General features: G+C 49.8%; 1 protein-coding gene across 24 annotated transcripts in view; it reads right to left on the bottom strand.

The window, feature by feature from the left end:
- Positions 1-25,434, bottom strand: part of Agap1 (ArfGAP with GTPase domain, ankyrin repeat and PH domain 1) — a 435,489-nt gene that overhangs the window by 108,501 nt on the left and 301,554 nt on the right. For 14 of the 24 annotated variants that reach the window (XM_063267308.1, NM_001401593.1, NM_001108230.2 and 11 more), the window contains one exon: positions 19,938-20,096. The exons of the other annotated variants lie outside the window; for them this stretch is intronic. In XM_063267308.1, coding sequence (XP_063123378.1) covers positions 19,938-20,096 — 159 coding nt within the window. The remainder of the gene's footprint in view (positions 1-19,937; positions 20,097-25,434) is intronic. 24 annotated transcript variants of the gene reach the window in all.

The raw sequence follows: 25,434 nt of genomic DNA, 5'->3' as shown, positions 1-25,434 counted from the left end.
TATTGTTTACCACCTGATTTCTGCTGTTCTCTGGAGCATGGTTTGCTAAAGCGCTCCTCCTCACTGCTGGCCACAGCTATTCTCACCAGTGCTTCTGGGAGGGGTCACTTCAGTGCACAGGCCTCCAGGGGCAGCATCTGGTTCTCCTGCATCTATTGTGGTGCGTCTTTCCCTTTCAGATGGGAAGCTGCAGTGAGGTCTGCACAGGAAGGTAGGGAGGAAACCATGCAGCACAAGAAGGAAGTCTGTGAGAGGCTGGCCCAAGTGTCTGCCCTTCCTCCCCTCATGGGCTTGGTTCCCTCCACATAGAGACAAGTGTCTGTCACAGGAGCATCATGGCTGGCTATGTCAGCTTCGTGCATGCAGGTTTGCGTTTTCTCTCTTCACCAGGACAGCAGCCACGGGGAACTCCACCTTCCTTTGCCAGTTTTACTGAAGAACTGACTGCCCAAGGTACTGGCCCAGATGGGAGGAGCCCGTGGTCCCCAGTGAACAGCAGCGTGCCACCAACTCTGCCATGTCCTTGAAAACTCACCACAAGCATGCTTTTGTGTCCACCACTGTCCTGCAAGTTTTCACTGTCTGGAAGCTATTTTTGGGTGAACAACTACAGCCATGAATGGGATCTATTGACAGTGAGAGAGAGAGAGAGAGAGAGAAAGAGAGAGAGAGAGAGAGAGAGAGAGAGAGAGTGTCTCCCTTACTCAGCCTACACTACTGAGCATGCTCTCCGAGCCAGCCGCTGTCAAAAAATAAAAGGCAGAACCCCTGTCCCCACAGAGCCGATTCTAAGGTCTGAAGAGAATGCCTATCTAATTTCTTGCTTGATGCCTTCAGCAAAAGACAGTTTTTCTTGGGTCCTGCCCCTGGAGCACAGAATGTGGAGGGACCCCATCTGCAGCACATGTCAACCCTACAGATAAACACAGAGAGGAGAGAGGACTCATCCACACACAAGAGCTGTGACTCTGGGGCCAGGAGGGGCCCCTCAGGGGCCAGTGAGTGAGACTGACGGGAAGACAGAGGTGCCACCATGTCATGAGGCGGGTGAGGCTAGAAAAACATAAGAGTTGTGTTACTATGGAGACATGGAAGTGCTTCCGGGTCTGACCTTATGTTTACTCTCAGATGAGGAAGGGACTGAACTAGTCACTGCTGTATGCCCTGGGATCCACAGGGCACAAGACCCCAAGGGAAGCCCAGAGGCCATTCCTGCTCATATAGAGATGGAGGCAGGTGAGAACTCCTCCCATCTTTCCCCCTGCATCTTCCACATGTGCTAACATGTAAACAGTCCATGGTCCAGGGCCTAGAATCTATCCCGTCCAGCTTTCCTTCCCCGCCAGTAGGGCAGGCATTGATGTGGTACCTTCCATGAGTGCTGCTTTACTACCAGGCTAAGGGGGAAAACACCTCACACAGATACCAGGGGACCAACGGGAGGGCCAGGCCCTCCAGGACAGAAAACAGACCTGCAGGCAGGCATCAAGGTATGGCTGAAGAGCCTGGGTGGACTTACACCAGGCACTGAGAAGATGGTGAGGGATGATGGGAATAGTAAGGGGTGTGTCCCCTGGTCACGGCAGACGGGGGAGGCAGGTAAAGTGGCCTTGGCTTGAGACCTGAGTGAGCCAGACTGACGGCAGCCTTGTGGACACAGGGATGAGCCCCTTATTACTAGGATTCTACACACAGGCACCTGCAGCGTAAGTATTTATGCCCTGACTCTCAGATCGTGAGAATCCCCAGGAGCTGTTTAATACCCACCCCGCTCCGCTCTAAAATACGAGCGGTCAAATGTGTGAGGCTTCTACACTGAGCTTCCTCACTCCCCATTGCTCCTCAAGCCTGACAAGACGTCCCTCGGCCCCACCCTCAGAGGCCACCACGTCTCCTGACTGCCTATGAAGAATGCATTTCATTTTGTATCAATTACCAGGTGGTAAGACAGACTTCTGTCTATGGTGTTAAATACAGGAGGGGAGAAGCAAGGCAATCAAATTAAAAAAAGGAAAGAAAACCCCAGTGCCACAGTACTTCATGTTTGAATCTGCACTGGTGTGGGGATCCCCCAGATATGGTTGCTGAGCCAGGAAGGGCTGGCCCATCCTATGTGTTCAATGCCGGCTATTAGTTCTTCCCAATCGGGCATCAATGTTCAACACATACCCCCCAAAATATATAACATGAGCAATAATGATCACAATCTGCAGGCTCTCGGAGCTCCGGCATGTGAAGTATGAGTCAAAGAAGCAGTTTCACTTTTCACTCGGGGAGCTGACAAGCATGACCAGAGGGAGAATAAAATAACATTCCACTCGCATAAATATCAAGCAGCCTGCTCCAGACTGATGGGCCAGGAATGTATTCTTAGCTATCATTCCGGCAGACAGGCCCAAGGACACTCATAACTTATTTTACAATCATTTAGTTTCAGCTCAAGTGGAAAACGTGGCAACTTATCCCTGCCGACAAGATGCTATATCGAACCTCACAATTAACTCTCCTCCGATTATCTGCCCGGCCGATCATTAGCTGAGCCCATCTCGATGGACTGTTGCAGGGGGCTCATCTTGGGAAGTGCCTCTGCCCGGTGCAGAGGGGGTTTCTCATATCCGGGGCACTTCCGCAGGCAGGGTGCCAGCTTCTCGATCCTGTATCCCACTGCTTTTGTGGGCAGGGGAGCCAGGATGTGTCTGTTGGGAACGCTGGAGCGCTTTGAGGCTCGCTCTTGGTACTGTTCTCACGTGTGGACGCTGAGTTATACCCGCCCTGTGTCCTCCAAAGCCCTGGAAAGTGCCATTTCAGACAGTACAGGGATTGGGGGGCTTCCTGAGGTATGTCTGGCTTGAAGACAGGATGATGTGAACTTTCTCCTAAGAGCCACCATAATCCAGGTGAGTGGCTGGTAAGATGGCTGGCCATCACCAAAAGTATACAAAATGCTGTAAACCATGTGTTCCTAAGAACCACATGTTCCCATGAACAAAAGGAAGAAAGACAAGACACCAGGAGAGAAAGGAACGAGGTGGCATGTGTAGTGTGGGCGCTGACAGCTCCGTAGTGTCCACTCGCTTCTTTGGCTGTGTCAGGTTCAACACATTGCTAAAATCTTTTAGGGTTTTTTTTTCCCCCCTGTATTAAAGAATTCAGGATTTTCAAAGACGGAGCCATTTGGCACTGCCAGAGGGAACCGCTGAGGGCTAAGGCCTTCCACAAACTCAACAGCAAGTCATTGTGGGAAGTGGGAAATTAAAGGCCACTTGCTTTGATCCAGGGTCAACAATGGGAGACTCATTTGGGTCTTTAATAGGGCCTCTGTCCCTTCTGAGGCTCAGAGGGATGTGTCGGCTGGTAAATAAAGAAGAGGCCACCTTTGCCATTGGAGGAAATCACAACATCCCGGGTCCCTGTTAAAAGGTGAGTGTGAAGTGAAGTTCAAACCATCGCCCTGAGCATGGAGCTTTTGAGGGAGCTTGCAGCGGGAGGAGGCGGACTTCACTCCCATCTCTGAAGATGTTTCAGAGACTGCCATTATTGTGTGCTTCCTTTTGCAGCACACGCAGGGGTATACAATGTCAGAAGGGGCAGAGGGACACGGCGGGGGGCGAGGAAGATGACAGGTGTTAGGGGAAAGGAGAAGACAACACAGTGTCAGATGCAGTTACAAAAAAACGGGGAGGGAAGGCGCACAATAGGAGGGGCCAGCTCCGAAAGAGGGTCCAGGGGAGAATAATTCCTTCCCTGGCCACTTTCAATTACACCTCGGCTCTGCAGAGGAAGTTGGGATTTAAGAGAGCTGATCACCGGTTAGATGAAGCTCTCGTTACCAGGTGTGTTCATAAAGCCCTTTAAAAAGGCACAACCTGGCTTCACTATTTACCTTAAAGAACACAAACTGGGTTACACTATTTAGGGTCCAGGGTTTCTCTTCTCAGGTAACGAAAATGTCCTGAAGGTGACTTGAGAAAGGTTGCAGAGACCTGTGGCTGTGTTAGAAACTATCAAGTTACACTTCAAATGAGTTAAGTACTTTATGTGAATTTCACCTAAAAAGTAGATTTTTAAGGGGGGCAGGGAAGGTCACTGTATTAGATACTACAAAGAAATAAAATAAGCAATGCAAGAAAAAAAATTCCACTGTGGAGTGTAAGCCTGGGGAAGCAGTAGGGGATCCTTGGGCAACCAGTCTTGGGCCATAAGACTGGGTTTAGGGTTGAGAGTGAAGTGGCTGCCCGACCTAGACCACCTGCCAGTCTGTGGCTCCATACAGAGAGGCAGGCCAATAGCTAGTCCTGCTGGGGGCAGCACATCTGTCATGAGATTCGTCACTTTCCTGCTTCCCTGTGTTACAGCCCCATAGCACCACTGTTTTCTTGCATTCTGCAGCATTCTGGGTTTCTCTTGGGTCTTATTCATAACCAGAGGCTTTGGGAAATGTATCCTCGGTATGAAGACAGAAGGGCACCAAATGGCATCCCCTGATTCAGAGGGCCACAAAGTGACCGGAAGACACAGACTGTCCAAGGAAGCTAGGGCAAGCCTGTGCCACTTAGGAAAGCAGCTGGCTGTATCAATCAGGACTTGATATTTAAGGGTCAAAAATCAAACTGTTCTCTAGTTGATTTTTAGCTGAATGCAAGCTGCACAAAGTTTAAATTAGTCTAGTGTACTTGGAGAGATGTGAAGGCAGCTGAGCAGGGCGCGGAGGTGGAAATGAAATCCTTTCAAGAGACTCCCGTCCCATCCAGCCTCATCTCTTTTTACATAATCAGCCATTTTTCAAGTTTGGTGCTTACAGCTGCTAAATTACAAAGAGTCTGTTTCCCAAGGAGGGCTGCCCTGGCTGAACCAGCTGGGGAGAGACCGGGCACATCTACAAGGAGAAAATCCAGAAGTTAATTAGATGTATGATTGCTCTTTGATAGCATGATTTCACCCCCTTTGGGAAACTTAGCTTTTTCTATAAAGAGTCACAAAAAGGAAGGAAGTGATGTTACCAGCTGCTGCTGCAGGAAGGCTGGGTTAGGACAGCCAGGACCCTGGGTACCCCTGTCCAGGGTCCTGAAGACATCCAGTTTCTAGTTCTGTACAAAATGCGCACACACAACTCGACAAATATGCACATACGTCGATGTAGCTGCTTCCTTGCGGCCCCGCCTCTTGGCCTCGCACCTTCTGAGGGTGCTGTGGTGTTGCACAGACCTGACATACAGAAACACAGGCCTGGAAGGACTCAGCGGATTTTGGCATTGGGCCCCAAAGATTCAGGGTTACATGTCAACAATGTAAGCAACAGGACTCTCTTCTTCTGTAGCTCACAGGCCTTGGTTGGCATGACTATTTGCTACTGCTTACACAGGCATCAGCTTAAAGTCACGAATCAATACTTTCGTGTATTTAAACGACAGGGAAGTCTTTAAAATATCACTCCATGAAAATAGGTTCTTACGGGGCACTGGATGCACACTAGTAAACAGTTTCTAGCAATCCAGAGCTCTCCCCACTAATGATTTTTGGGGGACAGTCAGGCTGTCAGGTGGAATGGTTCCAAAATAAGGGCGATAAGAGGCAGTTCAAAACCCAGGCTGGCCCTGGGCTATGTTGCCATGGTTACAACATATAGTTTAATTAGCAGATGGAATAGATGGACAGACTGACTGACTCTCTCACCAGCCAGGCTCTGCAAGAGAGCATAATACCCACAGCAAATAAAATAGGAGCTCTAGCCTGCAGCACAGAGGTCCTATGGAACAGTATAATCCACACACAGCCTGCTTTAGCAAGATGGCAGTGACTGCTGCCTAGAACGGAAGCCTGAGGTTGGGGAGACCAGGGGTGGATAGGGGTGACAACACTGTGGTGCAGCCTCCCTCGGTCCTAAAGACTATGCAACACCCACAGACAGCATTCTCCGATGACCATCTGGAAGGGTTAACCTCACAATGTCCCAACTGAAGCTGTCACCAAATGGGCAGTGCTTATAGTAACCAAAGAGTGGTTATTTCATAAAGAAAGTCTTGGTAACTGCTAGAGAGGCTCTTGGACAATTTACTTTTGGAAATGTCATGATTAAGGCTGTGTGACTCACTGTGAAGCAGACCACAGGCAGCTTCCCAGTTTTAGCAGCCATGAGGGTGGGAGCCACCTTTCTTTGATTCTGCCTTGGTCTCGTCTTGTGTGCCTGTCTCTTACATATTAGTGTTCCCCTGCCTGCTTTATGTTTTATATGTATGTCTATAGGTGTTTTGTTTGTATGTATGTATGTCTGTGTACCACATGCGTGTGTGTATGCCTGGTGCCTGAAGAGGTCAGAAGAGGGGCATCAGATCCCCTGGAGCGGGACTTACAGATTGGTGGCAGGAACCAAAACTGTGTTCTCTGGAAGAGTAACCAGTGCCCTTAACCACTGAGCGATGTCTCCAGACCCCTCCCCCCACCTTCTTTACTTTTAATCTTATTTAATGTGACTGCTGTACAGAAGGCATCAAACATTGGGTAGATGTTTAATAAACCAAAGAAAGTAACAAAACATGCCAGTCTGCTGAGAGGACTCAGTCAGTAAAGTGGCCTGGCAAGCACGAGGACCCGAGTTCAGATCCCCAACCCCTATACACCAGCTCAGTGTGATGGTACATGTCTATGACCTCAGCACTAGGGGGTTCAGAGGCAGGAGGATTGCAGGAGCTTGTGGGCCAGCCAGCTGAGCCAAACTGGACAGCTCAGTGCCAACGAGAGACATTGTTTCAAAATACACGATGAAAAATGATTAAGGAAGATACCAGCTTCGAACCCTGGCCTTCACATGTGTATGCATACACAGACATGAAACACACACACACACACACACACACACACACACACACACGAGTGCAGCATGAAGAACAAAATCAAGTCTGCGGAAAATACAAATATCCCCAGCATACCCATATGGAGTAGCCTCACGGCTGAGCATACACCCAGGGCTTCTAACTACTGGTTGATAAATCTGCCTCTACGTCCTTACAGCCAGAGTAATATGGGGAATAAATTGCCAACATATTATGATGATAAATTATAACTTATTTTCCCTTGGGGGGTTGCATGTAACCTTTTGTTATCTTTGAAGCTAACTGTGGAAAACACCAGGGTATTTTTTAAAAAACTAAACCAAATGCTGATTTGTAAAATCCACCCTCCCTTGTTGATACTCCAGGAAACATTGTCAACCTTGTAAACAGCTAAGGGGTTTGGAAACCTCCTATGTGATTCCTGCTAAACAGGAGGCAGGTGGGTGGGTCGTGAAGAGGGAGCCTTTGTTGAGGGTAGGTGGCCCACTGTAGACACAGAAGACAGAGATAACATCTCGGTGTCCGGTGCCTCAAAAGGGAGGCCTGGCCACTTAAAAGAGAGTCCCTGTTCCCCAGCCTGTCTGTCACACCTGGGCTCTTACAATCGCCCCAGTCAAGGGATAGAGGCTACCCAGTGGGACAGGACACCCCTGCCCTTCAATCTCTGCTCATGGGGAATGCTTTGAAGGTGCTCTGTTCCTCTTGGAATGAATCCATAGTGACTCTGCTGTAGCAATAAGGGTGGGTGGGTTGTGAGACAAGGCAGGTGAGGCCCAGCCTTAGAGAACCATAGCACTGATGACACTCAGGAAGGGTATGTGTGGAAACAGAATTGCTGACAAAGCAGGATAGCCCTCTGCCCACCCCCACCATGCATGTATACACGCATGTATAGACATAGAGGGCAGCTCTAGATCGGGCCTGGGAAAGTTAGTGGAACGAAATCAAATGAAAACTATCAGTTGGAAAACAAAAACAACAAAAAGTAGATGCACTGCCCTGTGCCCCCAATCCCAGCACTCTGGGAGCTGAGTCAGGTGGATGGCAGCCGTGCCACAGTGAGATCCTGCCTAAACACATCAAAAATTTTCTAATGTAATACTCTCACAAACTAATGCAACCCCATTCTTCAGTGTGAAGGACCGATGCAAAGACGCAGAAGCTCCTTAAAGTTTCACTGTTTGTATCACTTGAGGAGAGGCCTGCTTTCAACATGTACAGTCTCCGAATGATATAAACAATTTTGATAAAGGTATACTTCAAACATGCCATCTCCATTTTGAAAATTTGTTCTACAAGATTGAGAAATGAGTAGGAGACGATCCCTGAGCACCCAACTCTTTGAATTTTGCTGATGACTGCTTCTTCCTTCACACAGGTTAGTGCCAAGGCCTGGAGCCTGAGGAAGAGCCAGGTGAGTCTACCCCTGGCTCTGACACTAACAGTGCAGAAGCACATGCCCTGGAATAGAGAGCTGGAGTGAGAGGTCATCGTGCACTGGCAATTTGCTAGGCTAATGCTAATGCTGCCTTGGTGTGCTGGCCCACTTCCATCAAACGCAACCGATGCGGACCCCATGAGAAGATGAGTGCCCTCCATCTGCGCTGCTGGATGAAGCTGAGTTCCTGAAGTGACTCAGTAACACCAGACAAATGTGTCCTATTGTCTCTGCCACCCCAAAATAAGAAATGAGGAGACGGAGGAGGTCTAAGACATGGCTCCAGAGTCAAGACTTTCTGCTCTTCAGGAGGATCGGAGTTTGGTTCCCAGCACCCACATGGTGCCACTCACAACCACCTATAACTCCAGCTTCAAGGGGCCTGATGCTCTCTTTTGGCTTCAGTGGGCTCTTGTACATGTGAGGCATATACTCACACAGATAAAATAAAAATAAATCTGAGAATCTCTGGGAGACAGTCCCCGAGACAGATGCCAACGTTTAATGACCAGGACATGTTGGGATGCAGGGCAGTCACGGGGAATAACCTCCCATGTACAAAGTTTTGGGTTTAATTACTTTTGTACAGGGAAGAAAAATAAGGGTAAAATCACTCCTGGCAAAGAACAATGGTTAATTTAGCACTCATTTTAAACCACTAAAAACAAAACAACAAAACCAAAAATCCAGAATGGACTTCATTTGCTCCAGTAAACTTCACCATGTTTTCCCTACACTGATTTTGGAATTTGGGCTTTGTTCTAGGAAAAAGAGAGAGAGAGAGAGAGAGAGAGAGAGAGAGAGAGAGAGAGAGAGAGAGAGAGAGAGAGAGAGAGACCCATCAAAGCGTTCCAAGAACCAGGGTCAGACTTCTTGGGGTTTGAAGCATTTTCTTCATCATGGCTAAAATTTTGTCAATACACTTCAGTCAGACTTGATCTTTGGGAAAATTGCTTTAAAATCAAACGAAAAGATAAGATTGTGTTCCAAACATAATAACTGACATTTCCTTCTTTTTCCTTAAGCAAAGGCCCCAGCCTGCTGTGGCTGGCAGCAGGGTCAGGAGTGGGTGCAGCAGAGGTGGTATCTGGATCAGTCTCCATCAAAGCACACCTCATTCCCATTCCTCTCCCCCACTGCTGCCTTTGATCCCCCCAGGGTGAGGTTAAAAGCAGCAACTACCTGAAGCCTCCTCAGCCTGGGAGGACCCCTCTCCACCTCAGCCTGGGAGGACCCCTCTCCACCTCAGCCTGGGAGGACCCCCTCTCCACCTCAGCCTGGGAGGACCCCCTCTCCACCTCAGCCTGGGAGGACCCCCTCTCCACCTCAGCCTGGGAGGACCCCTCTCCACCTCAGCCTGGGAGGACCCCTCTCCACCTCAGCCTGGGAGGACCCCCTCTCCACCTCAGCCTGGGAGGACCCCCTCTCCACCTCAGCCTGGGAGGACCCCCTCTCCACCTCAGCCTGGGAGGACCCCCTCTCCACCTCAGCCTGGGAGGACCCCTCTCCACCTCAGCCTGGGAGGACCCCTTCTCCACCTCAGCCTGGGAGGACCCCTTCTCCACCTCAGCCTGGGAGGACCCCCTCTCCACCTCAGCCTGGGAGGACCCCCTCTCCACCTCAGCCTGGGAGGACCCCTTCTCCACCTCAGCCTGGGAGGACCCCTTCTCCACCTCAGCCTGGGAGGACTCCTCTCCACCTCAGCCTGGGAGGACCCCCTCTCCACCTCAGCCTGGGAGGACCCCTCTCCACCTCAGCCTGGGAGGACCCCCTCTCCACCTCAGCCTGGGAGGACCCCCTCTCCACCTCAGCCTGGGAGGACCCCTCTCCACCTCAGCCTGGGAGGACCCCCTCTCCACCTCAGCCTGGGAGGACCCCCTCTCCACCTCAGCCTAGGAGGACCCCCTCTCCACCTCAGCCTGGGAGGACCCCCTCTCCACCTCAGCCTGGGAGGATCCCCTCTCCACCTCACCCTGGGAGGATCCCCTCTCCACCTCAGCCTGGGAGGACCCCCTCTCCACCTCAGCCTGGGAGGACCCCTCTCCACCTCAGCCTGGGAGGACCCCTTCTCCACCTCAGCCTGGGAGGACCCCTTCTCCACCTCAGCCTGGGAGGACCCCCTCTCCACCTCAGCCTGGGAGGACCCCCTCTCCACCTCAGCCTGGGAGGACCCCCTCTCCACCTCAGCCTGGGAGGACCCCCTCTCCACCTCAGCCTGGGAGGACCCCCTCTCCACCTCAGCCTGGGAGGACCCCCTCTCCACCTGCTTGCACGCACTGCACTGTTTCTCTGACTGGAGCCCTCTCCTAGGCTTCACTACCCTCCTCTGCTCCCCACTATTGCACCAGGCTTCAGACCCTTGCTCAGTTTCCCTCACTCCTTGTCCTGTCCACTGCGCCCTCAAGCTTGGTGCTCCCAGAGTCCTGCTGATTGACAGTCTGAATGGTCCTGCTGAGCATGGGAGCCCGTTACTCCAGGTTATCCAGGTACACCAGGACCACAACCAGACCAGAGGCCGCTGTCCACCTTATGTTCCATGTCCTCAAACTCCAGCATAGACCTTCACGATGATGGTAATATCGACAAACTGACTCAGGTTGGAATCCCCCAGACTCTGAGCACGTCTGTAATACTGATTCTAGATTGGGTTGAGGTGGGAAGATACGCCCTAAGTGTGTACAGCACCGTTCCATGGCTTGAGGGTCTCGGGCTGAGAAGCAGCCAAACAGCACTCACCTCTCTCTGCTTCCTGACTGCAGATGCCATGTGAGCAGCTGCCTCACACTCCTGCCACCATGCCTTCCCCACCATGACGGCCTGTACCCCTGAACTGTGGGCCAAATACCCGCCTTGTTCCCTCAGTTGCTTCTGTCATGAATCTGATCCCAGCAGGGAGAGAAGTATCCGCACAGCCAGGTACTCTCACTTGCAGAGCCTCTCCTTCAGGTGAACGGCTGGCTCCCTGGCTATTTTTGGTCTCCCAATTGGATGGAGGCTATGGAGCAGGAGGAAATAGGTGTTCTTTCATCCAACCCCCACCTCTGCAGCAGCGGGGACCTCATCAGTAAGAGGCAAAAGCTCTCACTCAGCTGCAGCCTCACCCACCAAGTGGGCTTTCTAGTGCCAGACCCCGGGACACCTCTCAGGTGAAAACGTCATTATCGCTCTTCCTTCCCAGCAGAACTTCCCATTCTTCGGGAACAGAGAGACCCTGAGTCCTGGTGCTGTGGCCGGCCGTCAAGGGACTGAGTTGCGGACAAGGGGCCGGTAGCTTCTGCTGGTTCCTCCAGGGGATTCAGGCCACTGGAAGAACTGGTTGTATTTGGATCTTACTTTATGAGTAGTAGAGGAAAATTCGAAAACAAAAAACGAAATCGAATTCGCTGATACTGCAAATCATGCAGGGCTCCCAGGCTTTATGTGGAAGGTGGGCACCTAAGGGAAACCCACTGGGCACGCTCAGCTCAAACGCACAGGGGATTCCAGTATCTGCTCACTGTTGGGAGTAAGATCTGAGAGACAAGGAGATGCTGATGCAGATGAGGCCCGGCTGCGTGGGTAACTCCATGCTGAACTCTGCCAGTGCCTGGGCCTACCGACAGCTGTGCTGAGACTATGCTCCCTACAGGTTATACGTTAACACACGTTTCTTGGGAAACCCCGGTGACATACACGGATGCAGGTTTGAGCCTGCTCGTATTGAAGACACATCTGATCACTCGGAGAAACAAACCTCTGGACTCCAGCCAGCTAACCTGCTGGAGAAAGGCCCGGGGCTGTAGTTCCAGGTAGGAGAGAGGCAGGGTGAGGATTGGGGGTGTGGCTTACTTCACCTGGTGCCATTAATACAAAGTTTGATGTCAAACAAAGGGCCAACAGCTGGATTAAAGCAGTTTCCAGTTCTGAGAAGTTGGGCTTAACTCTTTGACGCTTCTAAAGAAGTTCTGCTGCATCTGTAGGAAATACTTCTCAAGTTCTGTGCTTACTTCAGTTATGTGCAGAATCCAGGAAAGAATCGAGAAACAGGTAAAAAAAAAAAGCATAATAGCATGCCCACCTAGAAGATAGTCCAGTGCTGTTACCATGGCAGATGCCTTGGTCAGCTGTTCGCACACCAGTGCTGAATTCTTGAACCATAAGCAGCTGTGATACTCATGAGGCGTGTTCTTACAAAGCCCTCCCCAGCTCTGTCTTTGAAAAGGCATTATGGATGCTTTTCTGCGAGTAAATGCACGCTTTAAGAGACTGACATACACACAGAAACCCTCCTCTGCAACTGCAGTAAGATTTTAAAGCCCCCACTGTAGAAATAATGTATCAATTAAAATAGCATTTATAACTAAATATGTTTAAATGCTTCTGCATAAAAAGGCTAAAACTTAACTCGTTTTAAATAACCATCTGCTTCTGCCATATAAAATTTTTAGTATCATTGTGTAATTAATATTAATAACACTTTCTGTTAATAATCTTATCTGTCAGATAATCAGGCAGAGATTTAGCTTAAGATACATCCACTGACCGTAGCGTTAGAATGCAAAGCGACAGAATATACACATGGACGAACGGAGCAGCACAGCAGACCCGAGGCTGGCCCTGCGTAGCTGCGCAGCCGACCTCCACCTGTGCCTTTCTCAGCCCTCTCATGCGGCTTTCCTCACTGCTCTTCCTCAGGGCTCATGTCCATCATTCGTCTTCCTGCCTCATTTTATCAGATGCCCTCAAGGTCCCTTACATTTGCAGCCTCTAACACAGGAAGCAAGGAAAGGTTGAAAACCTACTGGATATTACCATGGGCTGGAGAGAGCCTAGTCGATAGTGTTTGCCACACATGTGCGAAAACCCAAGTTCAATTCTCTGAACTCATGTTAAAAAAAAAAAATCCAAGTGTGGTGGTATGCATTTGAAATTCAAAAATCAGAGGCTGGAGCAGTAGTTAAGAGCCCTTAGTCAGTCTTCCAGAACACACAGGTTCAATTCCCAGCAGTTACATGGCAGCGAATAACTGCCTTAATTTTAAATAATAGGGTTTAATTCCAACCCTAAACGATCCAACAACCTCTTCTGGCCTCTGTGTACAGATTTACATATATATATATATGTATACATATATATTTTTACATATATATAATATATATACACATATATATTATATATATATGGGAAAACACCCATAAACATTAAAGAAAAACAAGTTCTAGCGTTGGAGGGGTATGGTGGTTTGAGTAAGATATCCCTGACATATGTTGGGACTCTGAATACTTGGTCCCCCCACTTGTTGGCTCCATTTTGAAAGACTTAGGAGGTGAGGAGTTGCTGAAGGAAACATGTCACTGGAGTGGGCTTTGAGATTTCATAAATCCACAGGCATTCCCAGCACACGCACACGCGCACACATGCACACACACACTCCTGAGACAAAACTTTATGCCAACTGCAGGAGATGGTAGGATTAAAGTTTCTCATGCTGCTGGATCTCTGACAAAAATCACAGAAATTACAAGTGAGCATTTTCCAGGCCTATGAGTAGCATCCCACCAAGGAACAAAATCGTGTCAGGTACACATCAACAAATCACCTGGTTGTCTTTGACCTTGGTAACCCATGCACCCAACACATCCCTTACGCTTTCCCACCAGCCTGTAATGGAAGCTGAAACACAATGCATTCTAAACTAAATCAACCCAAAATCTGTGTCAACTTGACGCAAGCTGGAGTCACCTGGGAGGAGGGAGCCCTCACTGAGAAAATACCTCCATAAGATCAGGCTGCAGACTCTACAGTATAGAACGTTTTCTTAATTAGTGATGATGTGGGGGGCCCAGCCCATGGTGGGTAGTATTACCCTGAGCTGGTGGCCCTGGGTTCTATAAGAAAGCAGGCTAAGTAAGCATGAAGGGCAAGCCAGTAGGTAGCATTCCTCCATGGCCTCCGCATGAGCTCTTGCCTCCAGGTTTGAGTTTCCTCTCCTGACTTCCCTCAACGATGAACAGTGAGGCAGTGTAAGCCAAATAATCCATTCTGTACCAAGTTGCTTTAGTCACAGTTTCATTACAGCAAGAGTCACCTAGAGACTGCTCCTAAAGTAGGGACTGAGGAACAGTTGTGTGATGGTGGTACTGGATAGTCCAGGAAGATGCTGGGGGAGGAGACAAACTGCCCTGCGGTTCCCGCCCTGGTCTGCCACGCCTTATCTGATAATTCATGTGGACTCTGACCAACAAAGTTCCCAGGACCCTCTCCCTGGAGGCCACATGGGCACACACTGCCCTGTCAGGAGCCCATTTGGAGCCCTTCTGTGCCTCACCTCTATCTGCTGCCTTGATTCCCACCACTGAGCTCCAAGGAGGCTTTGTGCCATGTGTCAGCCACCGTACATCCTTATCTATCCACCACATGCTCTCAAGGCTAAAGAGGTCCTGACAGCGCTGAGGCCCATGGGAACTGTCTCTCTTCGTGGGGACCACTACCAATGTATTCCAGGGCCCTGCTGCACATGGTGATATGCTTACTGATTGAATCTTCCCTTGGAAGATTCCCTGGAAAGGATTGGTGCCAGAGCCTCTGGGATACCACAGACAGTGGATGCTCAAGTCCCTCATATGGAAAGAACTTATACGCACCCTCCTATGTGTTTGAAGCCCCCTCTAGACCTCGGTACCAATACAGCGCGAACACAGGGTGCTATGCTTTGGGAACAATGACAAGTCTGTACCTGTTTGGTACAGATACACGCTTTTCTCTAAAGATTTCTGATCAGCTGAAGGTTCAAGCAAAGGCACCGAGTCAGAGGACGGTCTGGATCTGTGGAAGGAATGAATGGTGTGCTGTGGCCAGTGAAAGCAAGCTTAGTCACCCACACACGAAAGTGTGCAGGACAGCCGGATCATGAAGATATCCCCCGCCTACTCTCACGGTCTCCTCACTTGGCAAATACATTTCAACTTGTCTCCCCATTGATTATCTCTCTCTCTCCATCCTGGAGACAAGCACTTGTGGGACAAAGGACACAAGTGGCGGTGGTGAAATACAGGACACCTAGAGAGATGTCCACTGAACTTGCTTCTGGTTTTACTCATGATTTACTGTCTTAGTCTGTCTTGTTGCCATGATAAAATATTCTGACAAAGCAACTTAGGGGAGAAAGGTTTGTGCGGGTTCAGACACAGTCCACTGAAGGAGGAAGGCACAGCCCCAGGGGAGACAGAGTCCATTGCAGTCTTTGCTTTAGTTGGGAAATAGCCGAGAACGTTTGCCAGCCAGTGCCAGTGAGCTCCTGATGTTACGGACACTAGGGCAGTGGTGAGAGAAGCTGTGTAGAACTCAGACGGAAGGCAAGGCCCTGAAGTGACAAAAAAGGAAGCTGGCTTCCATTTCCTTGGAAGCCCAGGCCTAGGCCCTGCTGCAGTGTGGGTTCAGTTAACTCTGCTCATGAAGCTTTTCTGTGGGTGGGGCTCTTAGCCCCAGCTCTGATTACTATCCATCAGATCCTCCTCCCCAACCACTGTTACTACCAAGAATGCCTGAGCCACCAATGGCTATTCCCTCGGTAAGGATTAAAACACCCCTGGAAGAGAACCAGTGGCTAGAAGATTCCAAGGGAGGGAGCTATAATGACCCATGGCACTGGCCATCTGTTTCAAACACTCCTAGACTTTTGCTTGGTGGTGGTAAGAGCCCTGCTGGCCTTCAGGCATAAGTCACTGCTCCTTGTTCTAGTGACTGGGGTGACATGTGGTTGTCCTACTTCTTCTGGGTTGACAGTTACTGCTGGAAATAGTTGTTAGTCAGGAACTGAGAAGGCAGAGTACAAAGTTATAGCATTCTGATCAGGAGGGAAAGAAATCCACCCTTCCCCCTGTGGCTGGCTACCCAGGAAGCTTCTGCTTTCTCTCAAACCACATGCAGAGAAGGGAGCCTGGGTCATCCCTCTAATGAGGCTGCCTAGTGTGGTATACAGAGCAGTCCCCTGCTCTGTCAGGGCTTAGACAGGAGAGCCAGGCTGTGACCCATGAGGGCACAGGGGCGGAAGGTTGACTAAGCAGGAGATGGTTCTCCAGGGCAGGAGGCTTTGGGAGGGACTGAGGGGAAGTGCTTAGGATCTGTGGGAGAAGAGAAAACACCCATCTCTCTTCCTCCTTGTCTTTCTTTCTCTCTTTCTTTTTTAAAAAAAAAAAAAAAAGACAGGTAATTTGTACGATACTACATCTTAACTCTGTATGAGGCCTGCCTTAGAAAAACAAAACCACACAAGAAAGACCTGTGTGAATGGGAATATTTATTAAGGGTGTGACCTTAGGGAGTCATGGTTCCCAAGAGAATGAATATGTCAGATCCGAGGCATGAAGCTCACTCTAAGCCTCCCTCCATTTAAAGTTGCACAAATTACTGAATCAAAGCCCAGCGCTGCCCCACTACCACCACCTGCTGGTCAGGGTCTAGAATTGACAGCACAATACCCAAAGACGGAACAGCAAAGGCCAAAACCAACAAATTAGAACAAAACAAACTAAAGAAGTCATAGTTCTTATCCTTAGGCCCGTAGGGACGGTGTTGCTAGAACTGCTAGAGTCTTCCTGCTCTCAAATGCTGAGTTGCTGACCCTTCTTGGATGGGGCACAGCAGAAGCCATAAGACATCAACAGAGTACAGACAATTACCAGAGCTACGGCACAGTAAAAGAGCAAAGTACTTCCACAATAGGAAAAGTACGTGGAAAGTAGCAAAACTCAAGCACCTCCATATCAGGACTCACTGTGATAACAAGCACAGGTCCTGGCGGGAAGGCAAGTAACTAACAGGAGCCCCCCACACAGGACCCCCCTCCCCACAACATGCAGGTTCACAGGTACAAGTACACGCACGCAGATGTCAGACAGGACTTCCCCACAGAAACATAAATGGTACTCGTGCTTAACACCGCCAAAGCTGTGCGAGCCAGGGAGCCTGAAGGGAGGAGACGCAGAGAGCGAAGACTCGTATGAAGAAATGTATTCACCATGGCAGCCAGTCACTGAGGCAGAAGATAAACTGTTGGATTGAAGCAATCTGTGAAAGGGTGGAGCTATCAGAACAACCTGACAGCTGGAGTGGGGGAGGGGGGTTGGGAGTGCTGCTGCCATAGCAACAGCCACAGCCGAGGCCATCGGGAGGCTGGCACTCAGAAGGGATGGTGCGGTCTGGGTGTTGGGGGGTGAGGGGGGCTGTGACACTGGCTCTGGCCCTGGGCACGGAGGTGATGCATCTAGAACAAACACCTGGCCTGGAAGTGTGCTTTGACAACCAAGTTTGCTATAGATGGCCCTCCAGGGCCCCTGCTCGCAGAGGAGTGCTCACTCCTGCCTAACACTTCCAGAGAAAATTACTCGTAAGAAGATGATTAATAAAAAATAAAAAATCACAGGCTTCCAGTGAGAGTCGAGGAAACCGTCAGCCAATAGTTGTTGCAGACATAATTGTTCTGAATCTATCAATAATGCTAAGCCCTCTTCATTGACTGCAAACACCAATTTCTTTCACCCAGGATTATAAGTTGGTGTTCTCGGGCTCACTACCGCCATTACGGTGATAAACAGTTCAGACCACAACAGGATCTGACGTGCAGATCAATTCTGGGTCCATAAAGAATCTACACAAGAGGTTCCAGGACAGGAATTTACAGCCACCAGTTTTTTATTCTCTCTTGCTGCAAAAATTACTTCTGTCAAACACTTAGGAGAGTGAGGAAAAATGTAAAAAAATTAATTTTTCATGTACTACCGGAACAACCTTTTCCAGTGCATAAGTCCAAGATGAATATACTCTGCGTTTAAAAAAAATCGCACGGTGCAGCACGCGGTACCGAGTGGAAGAGGGACCCACTCCCTGCTGCCGCTCGCAAGTCAGCAGACGGCAATTTGAAACCCTGAACAGAGCTGTCTAGATTTTCCTCTGAGGGCAGATGCTGGGCTCACGTTAGCAATGCCAAATTCTATTAGACGTTTACTTTTAAACCTCAGGTATTTAAATGTAAAGCCAGACAACAGTAATGGACATAAAGCACTGGGGGCATTCCACCTCAGACAGGGTTCCGGCTCCTCTTAATTTAGCCAGCGCCTCCTGCCTCCCAGTTTTACCCACTACAAAGCCATCTATCTAATTAGGAGGTGCTCAGAGCTGCCTATAGGCAGCCGCCCCAGGGGTACCTGTGTGTCAAAGGGGGAAGGAATGAGAAGTTCTCTGAAGCCTAAGTCTTCATTTAGGGTGGACGACAGGGCAGAGAAAGGAGACTTCTAGTGCTGGGCCAGAAGACGAGCCCTTCACAGTGCAGGTGGAGGGAAATCCTAAAGCTTCCAGGCTCCGCTGCTGCTGCTGCCCCGTCATACAGACCAGAGGTGGGAGTTCATGCGTGCGTGTGGGGTGAGGTTGGGCAGTAGATAAAGTGATCACAAAAAGAAGGGTCTTGTGTCAACTAAGGAAGAACAAAATGATGGAAGGCCCTCAGGCTTCTCTCTTTGGTTGCTAACATGGAGCACCGCAGGGGAACAGTTGTGTGATACGAGGCCATATAATGCACTTAGACGCACATTTTACTTATGTGTCCCATAGGCTTCTGTGCTCCTGTGATCCCTAAAGAAGGTGGGAACTGGGGCTGGCCCCAGATGGATCTGTGCAGTAAAGGTGGGACAGTGGTAACTGGAGGGAGGCAGCACACGGTGCCTGTCCTAGTGTTTGGGAGCGGCCTGGGCTTCTGGGAGCTGTCTGTCAGACACCTCTCTGTTCAGATCACCTTTCCTGACCCTGCTTCTCTCTCGGTTGTGAGAAGTCTCGGTCAGAAGCATGTGTTTGTTCTCGTCTGTTGGAGCGCTGTGGAACAACCAGAAGTAAGATGGTGTTTACCCAAAGCAAGCGTCCTGCTGCAGCAGCTGGTGGGTCCACAGGGAAGACCTGACGTGGAATCTTTTAATTAGAACAAATTATGCTAAAATGACTCTCAAAACCCTGTCTGATAGATTACATACAACAGTGGGAATTCCCTTAAATACCGGTGAGCAGGCCACAGACAGAATGCCACAGGCAAAGCAAGCTGCAGCAGCCAGTGCACGGGGCACACTGCATAATTCATGCTGTCACACAAACATCAAAGGCAGTTTCCAGGGTGCTGCATCTGTCCCCCAAGAAGCAGGCCACACTTGTCAAAAAGAAAGTGGATATCTAGGAGAGATGACAGAGGGGATTCCCCAGAACTTAGACGCTACGCCAGGAAGCCTGGAAGACTGAATTGACTGAACAGTACAGAATACGGGCGGATGGTGAGATACCAGAGAGCCAGGTAGGGCAGAAGACTGCATTGCAGCACCTCGACTCCCTTTTCCATCTCACTTCGCCCCTGTTAGGTAACCACAGGAAAGACACTTGTCCCATCTACAGCCTCCACTCTTAGATCTGACCGGTGAAGAGGATTCAAGGTCTACTCCCTGAGCAGAGGAGAACAGATGGATGATGGGATGTAGATGACACAGGAGATCAAGGACAAAGTGCTCACAGATGACTGGTGAGACATGCGTGCCACTGTCATAGCAGCCCATGGCACCATGCTCCCAATGGAGCATGGGCACCCTGGGCATTGAACCCAGCCCCTGGCTTTCACAGAGGACCTGGAGATGGCCACAGTTTGTGCCCCCTCTTACCACTGCTGATGGCTGAGTTTGCAATGACTGTAGCGTCACTCCACTGGTCGGCACTGGAGACTGAGTAGGAGCGCTGGTGCATGCCATCGGGTCGGCTGTTGAAGGAGACCAGGCTGATGCCGCTTGCCATCTGAGACCCAGACGCACTAGTGACATTCCCTAGGAATAAACAAGTCAGGTGAACACCACGCCGGACTGCAGTCCACAGAAGCCAGCGCGACCTTGTCTGTGGGGCTTCCCGCTGGCACAAGTACCTGACCCCTGCACGCCGCTGACATCCTGCCTACTCAGTAAGTCAAAGGAAGGTTATGCCCAGCACAAGATCATAAGGAAGAGTGGGACACTGTGGCCCCCAATGGTGCCCCGTTGAGCAAGTGTGAAGAAAGGCTGAGGGCAACTGCCTGTAACTCCTTCCCAAAGGCAAGCGGCCCTACTGCAATCTCTAGAGACAGGAGAACCAGTGAGAACAGAACGAGCCACCACAGGGCAAAAAGAGGACCATGGGAGGCTGGTCATACCAACCTACCCACACAGGCTCACCCACTGGGAGTCAACTGTCTGCTACCAGGGGACGCTGCTCATAGGACAACTATCCCTTATAATCAACACAGAGGCGCCACAGTGAGACCCTGACTACCGACTCTGTAAAGGTTTTGAAGAAGGAAAGTCACGCGGTGGCTTCAGGGCTCATGGAGGCTGTGAAGAACGGTTCTTTTGTAGGCATGATGATCTCAGTCAGATGCCCAGTTTCAAAACACCTGATTGCCTGGTCACACCAATTTTAGACTCAACACAGTAATTAGCTGTGTTTCTCCTAGGCTTAGGCAATCACATCCACAGCTTGTGAAGGAGTCAGAGAGAGAAGCATGTGGCCCTGTGGAGATGTTTTGTTTGATATTTGATTTGTTTGTTTTCTTAAGGCAGGGTCTCTCTACATTGCCCTGGCTGTGCAGGAATTCACTATGCAGACCAGCTGACCTCAAACTCGCAGAGAAGGCTTGCACCACCGTGCCCAGCTACTAGCTTCCTATTTTTGAACTTTCCTAGTTGTTTTGGTTCGGAACTGTTTCAGGGGAAGGTTGTCTGGCTGTGTGTGAGTGGCCCATCAGTAGCGCCCAAGTCTGGCCAAGCAGAGGCTTTAAAAATCAGGCTTCTGATTTCGACGGATAAGGGGTAGGGCTGAAAGAATATAAATTCTCATGCACCTGCATGTGCATCACTCTCACACACACACACACACACACACACACACACACACACACACACACACACACACACCAGTGACTTAGTGGTGTGGTGAGAGGCAGTACAGAGCAGAATACCACAATGTGCTAGTAAAGACTGCTGGTTATATCTGTCCCATTGCTGTGACCAAACACCTGAAGAAGCAGCTTATGAGAAGTAGTTTGTGTCTGATGACAGCTTGAGGGGACAGTCAACTGGTCACATTTTAACTACAGCCAGGATACCGAGGGCATTTCTTCAGCCTGGGGCTACAGATCACGAAGCAGTGCCACTTGCACTTAGGGCCCACTCTTCATCAACTAAAACCCAGGCTACTGATGTCCTCACACACCCAGATGATCCTATAGCCCCAAGTTCACACTAACATAAAGACTTCTCTCCATTAAAAACAGAAGCACAACAGAACACCAGCTCTTCGCTGTTGTCTGAACTGAGGGTGGTTTGAATCTTGGAGGGCAAACCACCTGTTCACGTCCAGACCAAAACCCAGAAGTGACAGCAAAGAGAAGAGCTGAGGGCCACAGACCTTCCTGTTCACGGTGGCATCCTGGGAACAGAGAAGCAGGAGGCCTGAGAGTGTCCAACTGCGGAGTCCCTGACAACCCAACCCCCACTGCTCCTAGGTGCTCCAGAGCAAGGAGAAGAGCAGGGCAGGGATGTAAAGGAGGGACGGCAGACAGACATGAGGAGTCACTTCTGGCTGCTTCCCTGTTGGTATCATTCCCACCGGCTCGGGTCCCCACGCTGTCCAGTGTGGTCCTCTTTTCCCAGGTACTCTGATGCTATACATCTACCCATCTAGGCCTTATTTACAAAAGAGCCACCATACCTACCCCAGTGTGTCCCCTGGTTCACTCCCGAGTTTATCCCATGAGGTCACTGCAGATAGAAGCTGTGTGATACGGCTGCCTTGATGGAAGAGCTACGCGTGACTGTTGGGTGTGGTGGAGCAAACTGACAGCTACAGTACTAAAGAGGTAGAGGCAGGACGACGGTGAGCTCCAGGCCAGCACAGGCTAGGAGGCTCCTTCTCGGAAGGATGAAGTATGTGTGCAGAGTATTGCATGCCTCAAGGAAAGAAGGGAGACTCTTTGGCCTTCGAGCTCCTCTGAGTCCCTCCGGCCTAGAGAGACTCATACCAACTAGCACCATGTGGAGATGACTCTGCCTACACATGCTTTATGCCACCTTAGTAACTGAAAACAAGTGTGCTCATCTTCTGGTCCACCACGACAATGCTCAATACCAGCCACCGCTTGCTTTGTCCTTTCTCAGGTAACAGCACTGTGATGGTTTCTTAGGGTCTGCATTGCTGTGAAGAGACACCATGACCAATACAACTCGTACGCAACACTTAATTGGGGCTGGCTTAAAGGTTCGGAGGTTTAGACCACTACTGTCAAGGTAGGAGAATGGCAGCACCCAGGGAGGCATGGTGCGAGAGGAGCTGAGAATTTTACATCTTCACTTGAAGGCCATTAGAAGACAGCTCCCACATGGTTAGGAGGAGGTCTCACTGCCCACCCCCACAGTGACACACTTTCTCTAACAAGGCCACCCTCTTAATAGTGCCACTCCCTAGGCCAAGCGTATTCAAACCACCATAGATGGTTAGTTTTAATGCCATTTTGACAATCTAGAATCACCTGGGAAGAGTGCCAATGAGGGCTGACCTGTGTGTACATCTGTGGGGACTATCATGGTGGCTTTAATTGATGGGGGAAGGGCCAGTCTGGGAGTGGGGGGGCTCTGTTCCCTAGTTTGGGGCCCTGGGCTGTGAGAGGAGTATATGAAGTCTGCTGAGCGGTAAGGATGGGCGCATTCATCTCCCTGTTCCTCACTGTGGCCTCTTGCCTTACCTTCCCTGCAGCGACAGCCTGGAAGCCAGAACTGTGAGCTGAGACAAACCCTTTCTCCTTGAAGTAGCTTTTGTCTTGGCATTTTATCACAGGGACGGAAATGAAAAAACTCACAGGCATCCAAACTTTTGACACCATCATCAACCAAGACTGAGAACGGGGTAATCGAGTTACGGATAAGTGGATAAAACTGCAAAAAGCTTGTGGGGCTTTGTGTTCAGAGGCATTCATAACTATCTTCAGCCCCGTGTGACCTGGAGGCTGGAAAACCTTGCCGAAGGGTGGGCCTACAGACAACCTGCCTAACCCTTCCCAAGCCTTCATCGCTGCTAGGGAACAGGCCTTGGGGAGGGACCATAAGCACCTGAACCACAAGTCCACCTGAGCTCGCAGAAGCAGCGCAAACCTTCAAACGGAGATGTCTGAAGGATGAGCTCAGTCAGGGCCGCCAGGGCTTCATCCGGTGGCAGGATGCTGGAGAATGACGGCAGATTGTCTGACGGTGTACACGCTTACAGACAGCACGGGACAAGTCTGTTCACGCATTCCTGGCTGCTCCTCTCGGCTGCAAACCTCCTGCTGTTTGTCAAATGACATTTAAGCACCGGCCAGATGTATTAAGATGCTGGTGAGGCAGCTCTGGGTTTAGCAGAGCTCACTTTATGAGCAGGAGGGAGGCTCGAAGGAGCCGGAGGGGACCGAGGTGGCCAAGGAGACCTGTGCCCAGAACGGCTCTAGCCATCCTGGCTGCTCTGAGAAAGCAGGTTCTCAGCAGCCCTCATTTACCCAGGCACCCCAGATCCCGGTGGAAGACTAAACTGACTGCAGTTACGAAGGCGGAATTCTGAGCTGTGTGCGTGGCTGGAGTAGTAGCCACGAAGTGCTCGCGGATAACATTCTTAATTACGCGCAACCATTTTACACCCTAAGTAGAGTTAGATTTGGGGATTTTATCTCAAAACAACCCAGGTTAGCAAGGGGTTCAGCTGACAAAGACATTTGCTCTCTGATGACTTGAGTTTGATCCCTGGGACAAACATAAAGAGAGGAGAGACCTGGCTCCCTCAAGTTGTCCTCTGATCATAAAATGTCTCCCGCCAATAAATAAAAACTTAAATTTATGGCTTCTGGCATCACTTGGCTAATGGGAATGTCTGACAGCTGTGGTCCTGGCTTTGCCCCTGACACAATGAGCAGAGCAGCATCACCTGACTTATCTGGATGCCCGGGCTTTGCTATCTTCTCAGACCCCTGCCCACTGGTTCCTACTCTTTCATGACTTGGAGTTCAACAGTTTTCCAAATACAGAGAGAAATATCCCAGAAACCAACAGTTCTCATTTCCTTTGGGATTACACTTCTTTTTTTTTTAAATATGTACTAATTTATTCCATTTTAACATGAGTTACAACTTGTACCACCAATTGTGACACACACACACACACACACACACACACACACACACACACACACACACAAAAACAAAACTGTTTTCTCTGTTGGGCATGGCAACATACACTCAGCACTCAGGAGCCAAAGGCAAGAAGATGGCTGGCTGCAGGCTTGATGACAGCCTGGTCTACACCATGAGCTCCAAGCTATAAAATGGGACCTTGTCTCAAAAACAATGACAGCACATTAAACCAGATACCCTCGGGGGTGATGCAGATGTGTATCTGTCCAATTGAAAATAAGAAAGATATGAATACAGGAAATGTTTCTATACTTAATATACTGTTCAGAAGCCCGTAAGCAGGCACTGCCTTTAAATATAAACATGAGGAGAGATATTAGACCTGGAAGCGAACCACTGCCCAAAGCTGCACACAACGATGGAAGTGGGAGTTTGCCTCGCAGGGCCAAGAAGCATCTCCAGTGCACACACTTCTGGCTATTTCTATCCCTTCTGCCAGGCAAAGGAACAACCCACAAAGCTTAGGGTTTACTGAACAATGCTTTGTACCTATACCCATTTCTAACTGTATCAGGACACAATTTTTACTCTAATTGCCTTTCTGTTGCTATAATAAAAATTCACAAACCAAAAGAAGCTTAGGGGAAGGAATTTCTTTATTTGTTAATTCTGGGTCACAGTCCATCACTGAGAGAGGGCAGGAACTCAAGCAGGAGCTTGAGGCAGAAACCCTGGAGGAAAACTGCTTACTGTCTCACAGACTTAGTTAGCTTTCTTATACAGCTTAGAGGATGGTGCTGCCCACAGTGGGCTGGGCTCTCTTATATCAAATAATAATCAAGACATCCCCCACAGATATGCCGACAGGCCAATCGGATCTGGAAAATCCATCAGTTGAAACTCTCATCCCTAGATTTTGTCATACTGACTAGAGCAGTATCTAATTTATTTTTTAAATATATACCTGCAAACATGTAACA

Source organism: Rattus norvegicus, chromosome 9, assembly GCF_036323735.1.
Source record: "Rattus norvegicus strain BN/NHsdMcwi chromosome 9, GRCr8, whole genome shotgun sequence".
Taxonomy (NCBI): domain Eukaryota; kingdom Metazoa; phylum Chordata; class Mammalia; order Rodentia; family Muridae; genus Rattus; species Rattus norvegicus.
The sequence above is the reverse complement of the archived record's forward strand: the minus strand, read 5'-3'. Positions and strand labels throughout refer to the sequence as shown.